Genomic DNA, 17953 nt, shown 5'->3' on the forward strand with positions numbered 1-17953 from the left:
TTTAAAAACTTCATCCCATTAGGATGTCACATGGATACAAACACAAACCTACTCATAATACAATGTTTCATAATATAATAACATGTAACACAAACCACACATTATAATTATTAATAAAAATTGCAAAAACTTCAACTTATTGCAGCGGAAAACATCAAAAGTATCCAAATAAATAGCAGACACCGACACCGACGAAAACAAATAAAGAAGAGTACTCTCTTCAACTATCATTCACACCTTCTTTGCAGAATCCCTGCGCATTATCCACGTAGAGGCGACATTCAAACAGAAGGAATGAGACATCACATTAATATAAGGGAATGCATAATAATAAGTAGATAACAAATTATTTCATGCATAGCCACCGAATCTATACCAACCACATTCCCACATAACCCAAACACACAAACAAAACAACAATTATACAATGCAATGAGACTCAACACCATGACTCATTGCATGTGGTACCAATCTGTGAACACTCGGGTTCACCACTCTGATCCTCACCATAGGCACGAAGCACACCAAAATCGCACTCAATCCACACAATGGGATTGAGGCTCACCAAAAATCGTTACCATTATCATAGGTAAATCTTTATAGATTCCCACCTTGAATCAGCTACTCGCACCCAATCCCCACCATAGGATTGAGGCTCACCAAAGCGGAACACCGTCCAAACACCATGATGCATGATACAATAATAGACATGCAACAACAACAACAATATACAATGACCTTCACCTTAGTCAATGTACCACGCCAATGCTGGCCACCATACACCAAACACGTGCTTTAAACATCCTGCAACAGCACTATAACAATATAGCAAGCAACAACAATGCATTCACGCATATTCCACACCACAAAATACAATTACTCACCATACAATAACACCATCACATGTCATTTAAATCATTTCTGGAAAGTGAAAATATTTTTAAATGAAAGTACATTGCACCATCTTCCAACTCTTCAAACGGGACCTAAATTGCACACCCGAAACTCAAGTTATGAATTTTTAAAGTTTTACAAAAATCCAGTCAGAACGGTGGTAACCGGTTACGCCAAAACACGTGACCGCTTACGGGCTCGAAAACAACCTAGAAACTCATTTTTTTCAAGTGGTAATCGGTTACGCCATAACCGGTAACCGGTTACACACTCCTCAAAAATCCATTTTCACCTTTCTAAGTTGTTTTAGGTGTAACTGGTTACACGAAAAGTGGTAATCGGTTACCACTGCGATAAATTAGTTTCCAAAACATCCCAAAACCCAAAACTTATCATACCATTTCACAACTCGGTTCCGACTCTGATTCCCAATAACACATAGCAACAACAACAATTCCTCATTATACAACTCAACCAAATACACGATTCCAATAGCATTGACACGTAATTTCAATAGCATCAACACACAATTTCAATAGCATCAACACACAATTCATCAAACACACACCAACATAGCATTATCATACAATTTCATAATTCATCACATAGAAGAGAAAGTCAATCAAGGAAACACACACCCACATATAGTCATTCAAAACCCTATAGGGCAGAAAATCCCACCCTTACTTTGATATTTCCTAGCAAGATTACTTCAATAATAGAGATCTCTTCTTCTTCATCAAGCCATAGCTTTCTCTCTTCTCTTTCTTTTCACGTTTTGTCCAAATGTCTCTCTCTATCCCCCTCTTTTCTTATTATAATGTTGTTACAATTATAATTTATCCTAATTAATTAAAAATTCATTCTAATTAAATAAAATAAATATTAATCCTATTAAATATTTATTTTATTAATTCTAAATAAAATATTTATTTCAAAAAGTCACTATAACCATAATAATTAGAATAATTATTGAAATATTACTATCACTATTAATTAATTCTTTTTACTAACACACTCTCAAATTTCTACAATTTTACTCGAACACTCAAATATCTTAAATTCAACATCTCTATATTTGTGTATAAAATAAAATTTAAAAATAAATATTTTTTTAAAATATTATCATTTTATTAAAAAACATTATTCACCATAAAGTAAACCTATGATATAAATATTAAGTGTAGGTTTTGGTGTCAAGGTAGCATCTTCGTATAGTGGGCACATGCCGAGACAAAAACATGATTCTATAAATATAGTATCTATACTCTATTTAATCACAAAGTTGTCATGCTTAGATACTATATGATAGAACATAGTAGATAAAAGAAAATGACAAAATCCAAATCACACCACTTTTTCCCCATACTATATTTTGGAATCTAAACAACAGCTTTGCCAACTGCAAACATATGTTCTTTTCATTCACTTTATTCGGCTAAATCCTAATAAAACCTGATTGGAATTTGATGTCATCTTTACTTATAAAGACAAAAAAAATAAAATAACATTGGGGCTAGTAAAGTTGATTAGTACTAAGTATATGTGATAAGGAACTTTTATACTAAGCTTCATATGAGTGAACAGAATAAGGATATTTTGTTATAATTCAACAGGTTGGGACTATAGATGATCATAACATTAGACCAAAAACAATTTTATAAAGAGAACTTCAAACTATCATATGTATTTCAAGCAGTAGAAAATGAAAAATATCAACTTGACTTCACAGTTATGCATTGGTGATAAGAAAGAGATAATCCGCATTCCGAGGTTTAGATACTACTTCACAACGGTTGTTTTAAACCTCAGGATGCAGATTATCACATCCTCACCCAATATACTCCAAGGATTAGACACCATATTCAAATATTTCCTCATCCAGTTAATAGACTCCCATTGCAAATAGTATTAAGCAAATACTCTCTCTCTCTCTCAAGAGAAAAACAGCTTGAATTTGGTTGGAATGAATTATGTGTATCATCATTATTGGAATTTATAATGTCCTTCAAATATATTATGATTGGATTTTCCAATCATATTTTCTAAGATTCTTAACTTGACTGCTTTCTTCAAAAGTATTTAGATCACTTGTTCTCTGCAAAAGGTCACATTCAATATGTAGGCTTAAACTGAATTTCCTGTCATTTTTTCTTGATCAGAATAGATACCAGCAAATTAATAGCCACGTGGCTGAACCGCCCTGCATACTCCTATTGAGGTTAGCTAGCTTCATGAAAACACTTCATTCCCACAATACTTTCTGCATACATCCTAACTTGAGGACCACCAAGAGTTTCATTCTTGAAGTTAACTTGAATGGTCTAGAATATCTATAACAAAGACCATAATTATCCGAGTATATAGCAGGAACATTTTTTTCCTAATATCTAACTACAACAAAAAAATAATAAATTCATGATTTCTTTTGAACGTTTGATTAAACATGATTAAATATTCCGTAAGCTTAAATGTAGAAACAATTTCTAAAATTATCTCTAATATTAATGGGATTTTTTATTAGAAGCTATATTTATACTTGCTAAATTAGAGATTAAGGATCGTCATGCTTGTATATTTATCGTCAAAAATATTAAAACTACAGAGCTTATCTCATTCACTTTCAATATTCACTTTCAATTAATTAAACGTGAATGTCTGGATAATGGACTGGAAAAGAGCTAGTAGGAGGGGCTTTAGAAATTTGGTGATGAAATGGGATGTCTTTCCATGTGGAGGCATGCAGGTGGGTGTTAAGGAGGCGATTTCGTCATTCTATTTCTGAGTTTCCGGATAGATCGAGAGCAGAGGATTTGTCCAAGTTGTTTGGTTGTTTGGGTGACATTGTGGAGGTTGTTATTCCACCCAAAAAGGAACAAATTTGGTAAACGGTTTGGTTTTGCGAGGTTTAAGGGGGTTGAGGAGGAGAGGATGTTGGCGGTAAAACTCGATAATATTTTGATTGATGGAAAGAAGATTTATGCTAATCTTCCCAGATTTGATAGAGGTGAGGTTCGTAGAGGGATGGATGGGAGGAAGAGTCAAGCGTGTGCCCAGAAGGAGACGGCAAGGAGGTTTTTTGAGGCTCCTGTTGCTAGGAAGGTGAATCAGGTTGTGAGTGGGATTTCCTATGCTCTAGCGGCTTCAAGTGGAGTGAAGGTTGATGAAGGTACCAAAGCAGAATTGGGTTTGCAGCAAACTTTTCTCTCATTTTCTTCCAGTGAGGATTGCAGATTGAGGTGGAATAAGGCTTTTGTTGGTGAGGTCCTTTTTTCTGGAGAGACGTATAATATTCAGACTCATTTAGAGATTTAAGGTTTTTTCTTGGTCAAAGTGTATCCAATGGGGGCAAACCTTTGTTTACTAGAGGAGATGGAGGAAGGAGTGATTCAGGAATTGTTGAACGACGCGTCTTCGTGGTGGAAGCAATGGTTTCGCTCTATCAGACCTTGGGAGGAATCAGACATAGATGCTGAAAGGGTTATGTGGATCAGAGTTCATGGAACTCCTTGTCACGCTTGGTGTGTGGATTTTTTTGAGAATCTGGCTAATGGTTTGGGTAACTTTGTGTGCGTGGACGAAAACACCTCTTCTGGTGTTAACATGGACATCGCGAGGATACTGTTAAGAGTTCCTTTTAGCTTCAAGCTTCAAGAGAAGTTGAAGGTAGCCATTGATGGAGCGGAGTATGTTTTGGTCCTTAGAGAGGATACGTACGAACCGGTCCGAAAGGTGAGAGAGCCTTTGCCATCAAAGAGTTCTATTGTGTCGTCGCCTGTTAGCGATAGTGGGTACTCTTCTCTCGCGGTAGAGGAGGATTCCATTGGATCCTTTGGATCTTCTCAACATCCGCAGGTTTTTTCAGAAGAAGATGTAGATGATCTGGGCAAAAAGGGGGGGGACAGTTTCGAGACTAATAACGTGGTTATCGAAGAACACTTAATACCTTTTGAGTATGGTACAGAGAAGGACAGTTATTTGGTAAAGGATGGAAGACATAACCAGGGAAAAGGACAAGTTTGCTTTGACGAAGCTCTAAAGGTAGCGTGGGGGGAGAAAAGACATAATGGAAAGTGTAATAGTTGTTCTGATCCTATATCGGCTGACTCTGTACTTGCTTCTAGGGTTCCGGAATCTGGGGAAGAAGAGCAGGCGGCCGCTGAAATATCTCAATCTCCAAGTATAGGGATTGATCACGTGGCAAAAGGGAGATATGTATCGGTGGGCAATCTTGCTAAAGTTAAAAGGCTGGCAGACTTTTGTGGTCCAAAAAAGAAATCGATTTTATGGTCCCATTATTAAAAAATCAAAAAAGAAAAAACTTTCTTTTAAAAAGAAAGAGGGCGTAATGGCTGGCCCACTAGTGGGGCCCAATCCTATGTGCAGCCAGGAAGGTATTGAAACAGAATTGAGAGGTACGGGTTCGCGTTTTATTTCTACTCAGAATTTGGAAAAACCTGCTGAGTCTGATATATGTAGATGCAACCAAAGAATTTTGATGGTTCTGTGGAGAGTAAATTTCAAAACTTTATTGCTAAGTTGGGTGTGGTGGTAGAAGATCAAAGGAGGGAGGATAAGGGAAAATTGGAAGGTTTGAAAATTCTGGCAGAAGAATCTAATGAGGGAGGGTCGGCGTTAAAAAATCGGTTTTGATGATTATCCGAACTTACAATATCAGGGGGGGTGGCAGTATGATTGAGAGGAGGAGGCTTTGTCAATTAATTAGAAAGGAGAAGGCTGATATAATGTTATTTCAAGAAACAAAGTTAAAGGAGGTATCGACTTCTACCGTTAGAAGTTTATGGGGTAACGAGGATCATGACTTTTCTTTCATGGGAGCTGAAGGTTTATTAGGAGGGATGTTAACGGTTTGGAATAGCAAGACGGTTACGACTCTTTTCTCTTTTTGCGGCAAAGGTTTTCTCGGCAACAAAGTCTATTGGAAAGGAGGTAATTATTACATTGTTAATGTTTATTCGCCTTGCTCTTTATGTGATAAGCGAGATGTGTGGACTCAATTATTGCATTTGAAACAAAATTACATAGACGTAGAGTGGATTATTGATGGAGATTTTAATGCCGTTAAAACAAGGAGCGAGAGAGTAGGAAGAGGCGTTGGTAGGAGTAATGTAGAGTGGAGGGAATTCTTAAAGTTTATTGAGGAGAGTGGTTTGGTGGATGTTCCTTGTAAAGGGAAGAAGTTTAGTTGGTTTTGTGGGGATGGCAAATCGAAGAGTAGACTTGATAGATTTCTTGTGGAGGATTCCTTGGTGTCGTCTTTGGGGATTGTGGGGCAATTGATCGGTCGTTGGGATATCTCTGACCATTGTCCGGTTTGGTTGATTATGGATGATGAGGATTGGGGTCCGAAACCTTTCAAATTTAATAACAAATGGTTTTCGGACAAGAATTTTATTTCTTTTGTTGAAAAAGAGTAGAGGGGATTGGAAGTGTTTGGAAGAGGGGATTTTGTTCTTAAAGAGAAGCTTAGACTTATTAAAGATAAGTTACGGTGGTGGAATTTGAATGTTTTTGGCAAATTTGAGTTGGCGGTGGAGGAAGGGGTGAATATTTTGAATGCGGCGGATGATAGTGAGCGTTGGGAAGAGGAGGAAATTGAGATAAAAAAGAAGGCGAGTAAGAATATTTGGTTGAATTTAAAAATAAAGGAGAACATGTTAATTCAAAAAGGCTAGAATGAGGTGGGTTAACGACGGAGATATTAATAGCAATTTCTTTCATCACACCATGAAGGAAAGGAGGAATAGGAATCATATTGGCTCCATCAATTCCAACGGTGGGTTAGTAACGTCGGTGAGGGAGGTAAAAGAGGCGGTTAAAGTGCACTTTGAGAACAAATTTAAGGAAGAGTGCGTGGTTAGACCTTATTTAGATGGCGTCCATATAAAGTCTTTGAGTGGGGAGGAATGTCTTGGTCTTGAGGTTCCTTTCTTGGAATCAGAAATTAGGGAAGTGGTGTGGAGCTGTGATGGGGCGAAGAGTCCGGGTCCTGATGGTTTAACTTTTCTCTTCTTTAGGAGATGTTGGTCCTTCTTGAAAAGTGATGTTTTGAAGTGCTTGAATGATTTCTATTATGGTGCTATCTTATCAAAATCCATTACTTCTTCTTTTCTTTTGCTTATTCCGAAATCTTCCAATCCTTTGTGTCTTGAGGATTATCGACCTATTTGTTTGATCGATTGTATCCATAAAATTATATCAATGATTTTGGCCGGTAGAATTAAGAAGATCCTTTCGTCTATTATATCCGATTGTCAAAGTGCTTTTATTCCGGGTAGGCATATGATTGATGGGGTTCTTGTGGCGAATGAGTTAGTGGATTATTCTTTGAAGGAAGGAAAGGATTGTCTTCTTTTTAAAGTGGATTTTGAAAAAGCGTATGATAAGGTGAGTTGGAACTTTTTCAGATACATGATGAGGAGGATGGGGTTTGGGGATAGATGGATGAAGTGGATGGAGGCTTTGGTTTTTTCTAGTAAGATTTCGGTTCTAGTTAATGGGAGTCCTACTAGGGAATTCGGTGTCGAAAGGGGTCTTCGTCAAGGAGATCCTATTTCTCCCTTTCTTTTTGTCATTGTAGCGGAGGGCTTGAAATGTCTAATTAATAAGGCGGTGGATAATGGTGATTATGTGGGGTGTCACTTGAACGGTAAATGCTTTGTTGACGTTCTCCAATTTGCGGATGGTACCTTATTGATTGGAGATGGGAGTTGGAAACATCTATGGGCCATTAAAGCGGTTTTAAAAGGGTTTGAATTGGTACCGGCCTCAGTATTAATTATCATAAAAGTAAGATTATTGGTATTAACATTAATGCTCATTTTTTGGATGTGGTAACTTCTTTTCTTGCTTGTAGGATGGAGGCGAAAGAATTTAAATTTCTTGGAATTATGATTGGCTCTAATCCTAGAAGGATTTCGTCTTGGAAACCTCTTTTGAATAATTTTAGGAGAAAGTTGAAATCTTGGAAAGGAAGGTTTCTTAGCTTTGGAGGGAGAATCACGCTTTTAAAGTCGGTTTTGAGTAGCTTAGCTATCTTCACTTTGTCTTTTTATAAAGCTCCCAAGAAGATAATTGGTGAGATTAATAAATTGCTAAGTAATTTCTTGTGGAGGGTGTGGAGGAGAAGAGGAAAATTCATTGGATTAGTTGGAAAGAGGTTTGTTTGCCTTTAGAGAAAGGTGGCTTTGGCTTGAGGAGTCTTGAAGAATTCAATATCGCGCTTCTTTTGAAATGGAATTGGAGGATCTTGAAAGCCTCTAATTCTTTGTGGTATCGGGTTTTAAAAGCTAGATATGAGAATATTAATTTGAAAGCTTTGGTAGGAGAGCCGAAACACATTCCTCGGGCTAATAGATCAGTGTGGTGGTCGAATATCTTGTCTTTGAGAAAGTATTTACCGAAAGGCTTCTTTGCTAATAACATTAAATTTGAAGTGGGACGTGGGCATTCGATTCCTTTTTGGCATGCCGCTTGGTTAGACGTGGGGATTCTTAAACAAATCTTTCCGGCTTTGTTTTACTCTTCTCTTTTGCAGGATGTTGCTATTTCCGGAATGGGTGGTTGGGTGCTAGGCCAATGGAGGTGGGGTGACCTAGGAGTGCATTCCGGGGCTGGTTCGGAAGCGCGAGAGCTGCTGCCATTTCTCCAACAGTTGCTGCCAGCGTCTCTTCCGTGTGAAACTGGGCCGGATTCGGCTTCTTGGGTGCTGGAGAAGGATGGTTTATTTTCCGTCGCATCTTGCTTCAATGAGATGTCTAAGTTAGCTCAACCGTTTGGTCCGGTAAACCGCTATGATTTCATTTATTCTTTAGTGTGGAAGGTGGAGGTTCCACTTAAAGTTAAAGCCTTTGGATGGAGATGTTTCAAGAATAAGATCCCGACAAAAAATTTGCTTTTGAATCGAGGTATTTCTCTATCTTCCTCGAATATTGGTTGTGTGTTTTGCGAAGAGACTACCGAAAGTTCTAAACATTTGTTATTGGATTGTCGGAAGTCCGAAGCGGTTTGGAATTATATGGCTAGTTGGATTGGAATGAATTACGAAAAACCTTACGATGTTATGGAGAGCTATTGGAATTGGAGTAGTTTTTGTCACAAAAAGAAAGTTAGGAGAGGCAAAGAGGGAAGCATTTGGTTGGCTATTGTGTGGAGTATTAGGCTTAATAGGAATGATATTATCTTCAAAAATTCCTCTTGCAATGTTATTGATTTAGTTTGGTCTTGTAAATTGCTTGTTTGGAGATGGTCTTTTATAGGGAAAATTAATCATCCCAATTGCAACTTCTATGAGTTTTGCAAATCCCCATTGTATTACTTAAGTTAGGTTCAATTGGTGTTTAATTTTCTGTTTCGGCGTTCTCCGCCTTTGTAACCGAGATTGTAGAACTTTTGTTCTCTATTGAATATATCTTGCTTACAAAAAAAAAATAGACTTTATGCTTGTTGTTAGGTTGGACGTTAGCTTATATGGTGTGAGAAGCGTATGTATTTTTTAGTCGTAGTTAAGTTTTTTCTTCAATCATTAAGAGGAATCTTAAGCTTGTTTGAAAATAGAATGGTATTCCAAAGTGTGTGATTCAACTCTTATGACTTCATTCATGTAGTTACAAAAGGAGGACATGCCACTCATTTCTGCAATAGGCTGGCTACCTATTCCTAAAAAAGGCGATACATATAATAAATAGGCGATTGATATGATAAAGGGGTGATTGAGAACCTCATGTTGCCTGTCGGCTCCTACGACCTTCACCTAAATATACTGAAAAATAGTCCCTAAAGCATGAGAGTATGACAAAGGGTAAAGTGTTTTAGTTTTCTATCTATTTGGGAACCCCAGAAGAATCGTAAGCGGTATAATCTTACTCTAAACTTTTCACATGAAACACTAGTGGAATTCCTAAGACGAGACACTAGTTAAGTCCCTCTAGCGAGACTCAGTCCCTCGAGAGATACTAATTGAGTCCCTCAGAGATTGAGTACCTCAGGCGATATTGATTCTCACAGGTGAGACTGAGTCTCTTAGGCAAGAGACGGGCCTCCCATGTGTGGGTGACTCTTGATACATTTATAGGTGTATAGACTATGAGTCATACGTCTATTGGAAAATCCCAAAGCCTCTTTTGGAGGGAGAAATGTGTGAGGCATTTAACGCAATCAATGACTTATCCCTGGGACAACCAATTAAAATTATTTTCCCGTACGTGTCAAAACACGCAGAACCCTTCACATCTAAGTGAAAACCCACTGCGTTATCATACCCTAAAATTTGCCCACCTATTTTCATTATTTTGATTGCATTTAAATTCATATGATCATGGAATCCCATAAGCACTCATAAATCAAAAGTCAACATAAAGTCAACATTTTTATGTGTTAGGAAATTTGCCTAAAATATCATGCATCATGGGTCATTGTTACAATAATTATTTAAATCATCATCACATTATTCTATTTGGAATTTTATTAGTCATTATCACACATCATAAAAAAAGTCAAAGAAAAGTCATATTGGGGAAGGGCGTTTGTCTAGAAAAATACATAAATCTAGGTTCTATTAGCCAAGCATGTTGCACGATTATGCCCAGTTCATGAATCATTGCGAGAAGTGTCAATTATACGCCCCATTTATCCATTCTACTGTCGATTTATTACATTCGGTATTCTTTCCATGATAGCCATGAAGGTTAACTCGCCCACCCGGCGACGTTTGAGTTTTGACGAAGGTCTCAACTAGGAAGGATTGGATAGCTCGGCTGATCTCGTGTAAGAAATTAGAGTGGTGGCCAGTGTTATAGAATTCGCTGCTAAGCAAAGAATATCATGGAAATTTAATACCTAAGTCCTCACAATAAATTTCCGATAACGGGAGCTGGTTTTGAAAAGTGTTACAGATCCAAAAAAGAAGGAAAACCTCCCCCCTAACTAGAAAGGACCCTTCCAAGTTCAACAAAGACTAAATAATGGAACTTACAAGTTAGAGACCTTAGAAGGAGTTGAAATATCTAGTGCCTGGATTGTCCTCAGCCTAAGATTTTATTATAGTTAAATTTGTGTAATTTTGCTATTTAATAAATGTTATAGGGTAACACTCTTTTTCCTTGCAAGGACAAGGGTTTTTAATGAGGCGCCAATAGTTCATATTAATTTGTTATGATATTTTTTATATGCTTTACAGAAAGGAACAAATAAGCGAAGAAAACCGACCTCAACGATTAGGCCGCGAATGTTTACCTATGCCATGTCATGTCACAACACTCCAGACCACCAAAAAAGCCATGTTAATATACCTCTAGAACAAAGGGATATGTTAATATATGTATGTTTCGGTCATTGCATAGTACCCCTAACCAAAAAAAAATCCATGTTAATATGCCTCTGGCGCAATGGGATATGTTAATATACCTATGTCCCAGTCATGTTAATATACCTCTGGAACAAGGGGATATTTTAATATATGTATGTTTTGGTCATGTCATAGTACCCCTAACCACCAAAAAACCCATGTTACTATGCCTCTGGCGCAATGGGATATGTTAATATACTTATGTCTCAGTCATGTCACAGTACCCCGACCACCGAAAAAACCATGTTAATATACCTCTTTCACAATGGGATATGTTAATATACCTATGTCCCGGTCATGTCCCAGTACCTCTGACCAAACATATTAATATACCTCTGGTGTCACGGCTATGTTAACATATCTCTGGCACAGTCGAGATAACATACCTCTGTCACCCGCATTAAATTGGCTTTCCTTTAACACAACTAAGAGAAAACCCTAATTGGTTCTAGATTAATATGTCGCAGATACCTCGGCTAAGATGCTATCAATCCCAAGGGTCCTCCTGCTGGGCAACAAGATGCAATACAAGCAACCTAGAATATATTGAAATTTTATGTCGATATCCTTCGGGATCACTTGCCACTAATGTCAATCTTCCATGGCCTGCAACTGGCTATTGTATAACATTCACAAAGTTAGATTTTGCGTGGGGCTGCATTTTAAAGTGTTATGTTCAGTTAAGTGGATAAAATAGCAATGAAAGAAATAAAACACTTCAAGAGAGTAACAATATAAAAAATGACTCAACCAGGCTTAAAGCAGTGTACGAAAAGGAAAAAGGGAAATTATCTAAATATTACAAAGCATAACCCCATGGATAACTAACAATAAAAACACAAAACAACACAAGATCAATCTGCATTCTTCTCTTTTTCATGAACATCGTGAGTCCCTTCACCAGTTGCATCGTCCTTAGGAGCATCGAAATCAGGAGAGGACTCTTCCTCCACCATGTCAACAAGACGAACATCCACCACCGTCTTTAAGAAGTCCATCTCGGACAAATTAAGTTCGGGCTTAAGGCAAAGAGCATGAGATTTAGCCCTTTGGAAAGTTTGATCGCCTGCTAAAAGGATTTCCACCTGAGCCTCATGTAACGTGCAATTTTTCATTAGACTCTCGAGCTGCTTCCACGTATTTGATCAAGTTGGTGATGGTCGCTTCGAGATACAAGCATTTTTACTCCGAGGCCTCCTTTTGTTTTTTTTCCCAATAATTTCTTGTCCAGCTCCTCTATGTAGTTGACGTGGATCTTCAAATTTTCCTCCAGCTGTTTCTGTTGAAATAGATTTCATTCTACTCAATTGCATCACCAACTTTGAACAAACCCTAGGTCATGACGGCACACTAGATCATATAAGACCCAAAATTATATGTAAGTTCATGAGCTCATATGGTCTTCACATTTTCAACATCTTCTGTCTCATTCAGATGGTCATAAAGGTATTTCAGATCATCAAAACTGTTGGACCAGAACTCGAATTTTGTAAACAGAGTAGGCTTTTGACTACAGTGGGGTTCCTACTTCAAAATGGTAACTTCCAAGTCGGAATTAAATACTAGATCACTCATTAATGTTTTCATCCTCTTAGGATAACTCAGTTTTTATCCACCAGAGGGAGGGTTGGTAAATCCTTGGGGCTCGGAGACCTTTAGGGCTGCTTTCCAAACATCTACATGATTTTTCTTGAGGGCTCTAGTTGGGATGCCGGATAAATTATTCTTAGCGGCAGATTGCTCCCCTTGTCTCGCCCTCACCTCAGCCATTAACTTCTTTTGTTTCTTTAACTTGAGACTCATAATTTTTTCTAAAAATAGGGCAAGGAAAGGATTCAATAGAGTGATATAGATAAGTAAATAAAATATATTAAAGATATATAAGTATTACCAAAAAAGTTAGAGATTTGGTCTGGCTCTTTAGCTATACCCATTAAATCCCAAGCCTTTATCATCTGGAAACCATATAATATGGCCAAGGCCCAGACCTATAGAGTAACTAATTTATCATAATCAAACCGAGACCCATATATTGGGCTATTAGTTCAATAAATAAGAAAGGGATGGTTCCCATCCAACGCATACATCATCTAGGGACATCTATTCCCACCACTTACACGCATAAATTTATCTCTGAATCTTTTATAATTGGTTGTAAAAATTTGAAGAAACTTTTTCCCAGGAATCCGTTAAGGGAAACCCATCCTCCCTTGTCGGCTCCTTTAATTTCAAAGAAGAAGAAAAACAAACCTAATGTCGGAATTATACCCATATCCTCTCATACAATTTCAATGGCTTTAATAAAACACCAACTATCAAATTCGAAATCGATGAAAGGGGAGCAGATTTTGAAGTCCTCAATCACACCAACATAATAGTAGAAGTATTCATCTGATACTCCTCTTGGTCGGGTCATACAGACCCATTCACCTTGGATACAAGGTTCTTGTATAACATCTTCTTCGTTACCGCTGGAATATATCTTCTTCTCATATCGATGTTTGGAAATGTATTTGACATCGATTGCGCTATGATCATGGCTTAAAACTTCTTGGTCAATAGAGGATCCAACATTCCAACCATCTCTATCACTATTTCTACAGAACCTGTTGATGAAGATTATGAATCAATTTCGCTACAAAGTGAAAAAATATCGCCGTAAACTTCCATATTAATCTAATCAATTTATGCTTGTCCTAAGTGGTCTTTGCAATCTTTCATGTATAAATCCAAAATCTCTTTCCTTTCTTGGGAATTTCAAGGAATGAGTAAGTGGCCCTGATTGTCAAATTCACGTATTAAAATCATTCTAAAAGATTAAGCAAAAAGTAAGTAAAAAAAATAATAATACTTGAAGTGGTTTGCAAATCAACCAGTAAAGGCGTATGAATTCAAGAGAAACATCGAGGAAATAATAAGAAGTCCAGGAATAAAGAACAATGGAGGAAGAGTGTAGGTTTTATTTAATTAGGGTTTCGTAACAGTTAGATCAAGTGACATGTTTTAGGGCATTATAGCATTAGCTACCCCATAAAAAGTTATCATGGTGAACATAGAGACAGAGAGAAAAAATCGCGTGTGATATTCACAACCGTTACTAATCAAACACGCCATCATATGTCATAAAGTCGGGGCCAATAGGCGATCTCTGGACGAATCAAGGTCGGGTTAGGACGTAATCTCCATGAATTGGGTGTGTTCCAGGTTTATTTATTCGAACAGTTCACCATTTGAGGCTTTATGATGGAGGGCTATGTACATCCCGTAATTTTTAGGATAGCTGGGATATCTTTCTCAATGTGAGTCAGAATAGTGAACTGTAAATGTAGGAATGCCTTTAGCCAATAAAGAGTCAAGTTGTTTCCCGTGTTCCATAACCGGGTATGATCTCGGAGTAGAACACATAGCTCAATTCTTGATAGAAGTCAAACAATAGGTTTCGAGAGTCGCGCGTATAACTCATCCCTAGGTAGACACCAAATAATTGAGATGTCAACCCAACGTAACGGTCAAGAGGAAATGATCCCATGGTGGTTACGAAATTGATGGTGGAAGCGTTATAAAACACAATTGGTGGAACTAATGGTAGCGGCTCATTATGACCTACAGGGCTGAAGCACGGGCTATATAAAGGCCCCAAAGATAGATGGGAAAGAATTTGAAAAATATATAAAGTACACTGATAGTAAGCGCGAAACAAAGACACTTCCATACATTTATGACCTCACCTGACTAATGTCAGGGAAATTATCCAAAAGGTATTTTTAGCAAGAACAGTAAGTTATTAGGTTAACTTTGATTTTGTTTATGGCAACTTCAAATCGTTTGAAAGAATTTTTTTCTAACATATTTTAGATTGTGGGCAATGAAAACAAATTAATAAATAAGAAAATTCGTAGAAGCCAATTGTACTTTATATAAACTTTTATGTCTTATGAGTGGTCAAAATATATATACTACTTTTTAGCCCCACTAAAATATATTTTTGGATCCCCCATTGCTCAGTAAAGCCAATTTTCCTACTTGTCTATTTGAGCTGAGGATTTCCCTACTTGTCTATTTGAGCTGAAGTGAGTTTTTTCAAGAGAAATTGAGAAACAATACATGTTTTCTTGTATTCATTCACATATAAACACTCCAAATCATGAATATTTATACACGATTTTAATTTTATGATTAGTCCTTTTCAATATTATAGGTTTGGCAATTTCTATAAGAAATATATGAAATTCTTCAAAATAGTATCCATAACTTACTTCATTACATATTTGTCAGGCTGATATGATATAATACAACATTGTACTTTACTAGATAAATGAAAAAGACGGCATGCAAATTACAACACTTTATTCATGTACTAAAATTTTTGAATAAAAACAACAGCCTTGCCAACCGCAACATGTTCTTTTCAGTCACTTTATTCCACAAAATCCTAATAAAACATGCTTGGAATCTGATGTAAGCGTTAATTAAAAAGACAATAAATAATATATAAAAGGCCTAAGCTATTAGGGGTGATCAAAACCAAAACAACCCAATAAAAAACCGCAAACCAAACCAAACCAAACCGAAACCGCAAAAAACCGCATTTGGTTCGGATTAGTTTGGGTCATCTTTTAACAAAACCGCATGGTTCGGTTTGGTTTGCGGTTTGTATTTTAAAAACCGAACCAAACCGAATCAAACCGCATTATGTTACAACCTAACTTTTACTTAACTCACATTCAACCCAAACTTAAATCTATAATACCTTAACCATATGTTACGAACAATTTTCTCATCCTTACACATGATTTTAGTCCCGATCTTCTCAAATCTCTAATAGCATTATCGCGTCTTCTTTGCCACATACATCTTCCCTATTTTTCTATAATCTATACTCTCTTGTATTCTTTCTTTTTCACCTTCTCATTTTTAGACAAATGTTCCCTATTTCAGTTTCGTTTTTATCGCACATCTTCTTCTCTAATCTCTCAACTCTTTTGTTTTTTCTTTTTCACCTTCACTAATCTCTCGTATCTTCTATTTTTTTGTTTCATTCTAATAATTTTTATATTGTTTTATACTATTATTTTATGTTTATTATTCCACTTTTGTCTAATTTAATTTTTACATATTAAATAGAAAGTTATTGTCAAAATATGACGGGTTTTGTTGTTATTTAATAGTGTATGAATGTCTCAATACAAAGTTATGTTATCATCTATATGTATATGAATGGTTCAATAAAATATTTTTAAAAAACCGAACCAACCGCGCCGAACCAAACCGCATTAAGTTGGTTTGGTTTGGTTCGGATTTTTTTTAAAAGCCAACCGAACCAAACCAAACCGCACGATTTTTTCTCTTGCGGTTCGGATGATTTTTTTGTCAAAACCGCCCAAACCGCACCGCGATCACCCCTATAAGCTATGGTCCTTCTTTGGAGCTACAAAAGTTAGCATATGTGATAAGCATTAATCATATATATATCATGGTTTTAAATTGCGGTCCGCAATCGCAATTGCGGCCGCAACATTGCTGATGTGGTAACCTCCGCGTCCGCATCGGGCCGCAATTGCGGTGTGATTTATAATCCCACGTCCAATAACACTAGAATTCGATTCAAACACCTTAAGCCATGTTTCTTCACATATTTTCATCATAACTCAACATTTGAGAACCCGTAAAGTCAATTTACATGTGATTTGTAATGTAAAATATCAAAATTGTTTTTTAATAGTGTATTTCAAATATTTCCATATTTAAATTCACGCCGCAACGGCCGCAATGCGCATCGCAGCAACCGCATTGGCCGCAATCGCAACACTCGCAACCGCAACCGCAATTTAAAACCATGATATATATATATATATATATATATATATATATATATATATATATATATATATATATATATTTATTTATTTATTTATTTATTTATTTATGAGTAAACATAATACACAATCTTATTCCACTAAGTGACATCAGCAAAATAAAACAACTTTTGTCATAATATTTTTATCTAGAATCATGTTTATATGAGTGAATAGAATAAAGAAAATTTTAACCAAGTAATTGGGTTCGAGTGCTAAACGAGCTTCTACTAAGAATGAAGGTTAAGAAAATACCGAATTCGATTTCTGGTGGGAACAATACTTCGCTATTGCCATGACTTTTCGGCATGAACCCATTTCCCTAGGTACCAATATTAAACATCAAAGTTGAGTTCACAATTATGCATTGTTGATAAGAAAGAGATAATCCGCATTCCAAGGCTTAGATACAGTTATGTAACTGTTGTTTTAAACCTCAGGATGCAGATTATCACATCCTCACCCAATATACTCCAAGGATTAAACAATGTAAATATTGCTCTAAATTTTAAACATCAAAGATGCAGAAAGAGCATTTGAAAATACTCGTAAGAGAAAAATAGCTTGAATGGAGTTGGAATGAATGATCTGCATTAACATCATAGGTATAATGTCCTTCGAATATATTAAGATTAGATTTTCCAATCATATTTTCTAAGATTCTTCACTTGACTGCTTTCTTGAAAAGTATTTAGATCATTTATTTTTGGCAAAAGATCACTTTCAATATGTAGGCTTGTACTGAATTTCCTATCTTTTTTTCTTGATTAGAATAGATACCATCAAATTCAGAACCACATGGCTTACCACCTTGCATACTCGACTGATGAGATTAGCT

General features: G+C 36.6%; 2 protein-coding genes across 2 annotated transcripts; both read left to right on the forward strand.

The window, feature by feature from the left end:
• Window positions 1-5373: 5373 nt before the first annotated feature.
• Window positions 5374-6590, forward strand: LOC131614112 (uncharacterized). The gene is made up of 3 exons (XM_058885741.1): window positions 5374-5522; window positions 5573-6227; window positions 6333-6590. The coding sequence occupies exons 1-3, from the start codon at window positions 5374-5376 to the stop codon at window positions 6588-6590; spliced, it is 1062 nt and encodes a 353-aa protein (XP_058741724.1).
• Window position 6591: 1 nt separating this feature from the next.
• Window positions 6592-9241, forward strand: LOC131614114 (uncharacterized). Its single transcript, XM_058885742.1, has 2 exons — window positions 6592-7674; window positions 8030-9241. Exons 1-2 carry the CDS (start codon window positions 6592-6594, stop codon window positions 9239-9241), a joined length of 2295 nt encoding a protein of 764 aa, XP_058741725.1.
• Window positions 9242-17953: the final 8712 nt, after the last annotated feature.

Source organism: Vicia villosa, linkage group LG6, assembly GCF_029867415.1.
Source record: "Vicia villosa cultivar HV-30 ecotype Madison, WI linkage group LG6, Vvil1.0, whole genome shotgun sequence".
NCBI lineage: Eukaryota > Viridiplantae > Streptophyta > Magnoliopsida > Fabales > Fabaceae > Vicia > Vicia villosa.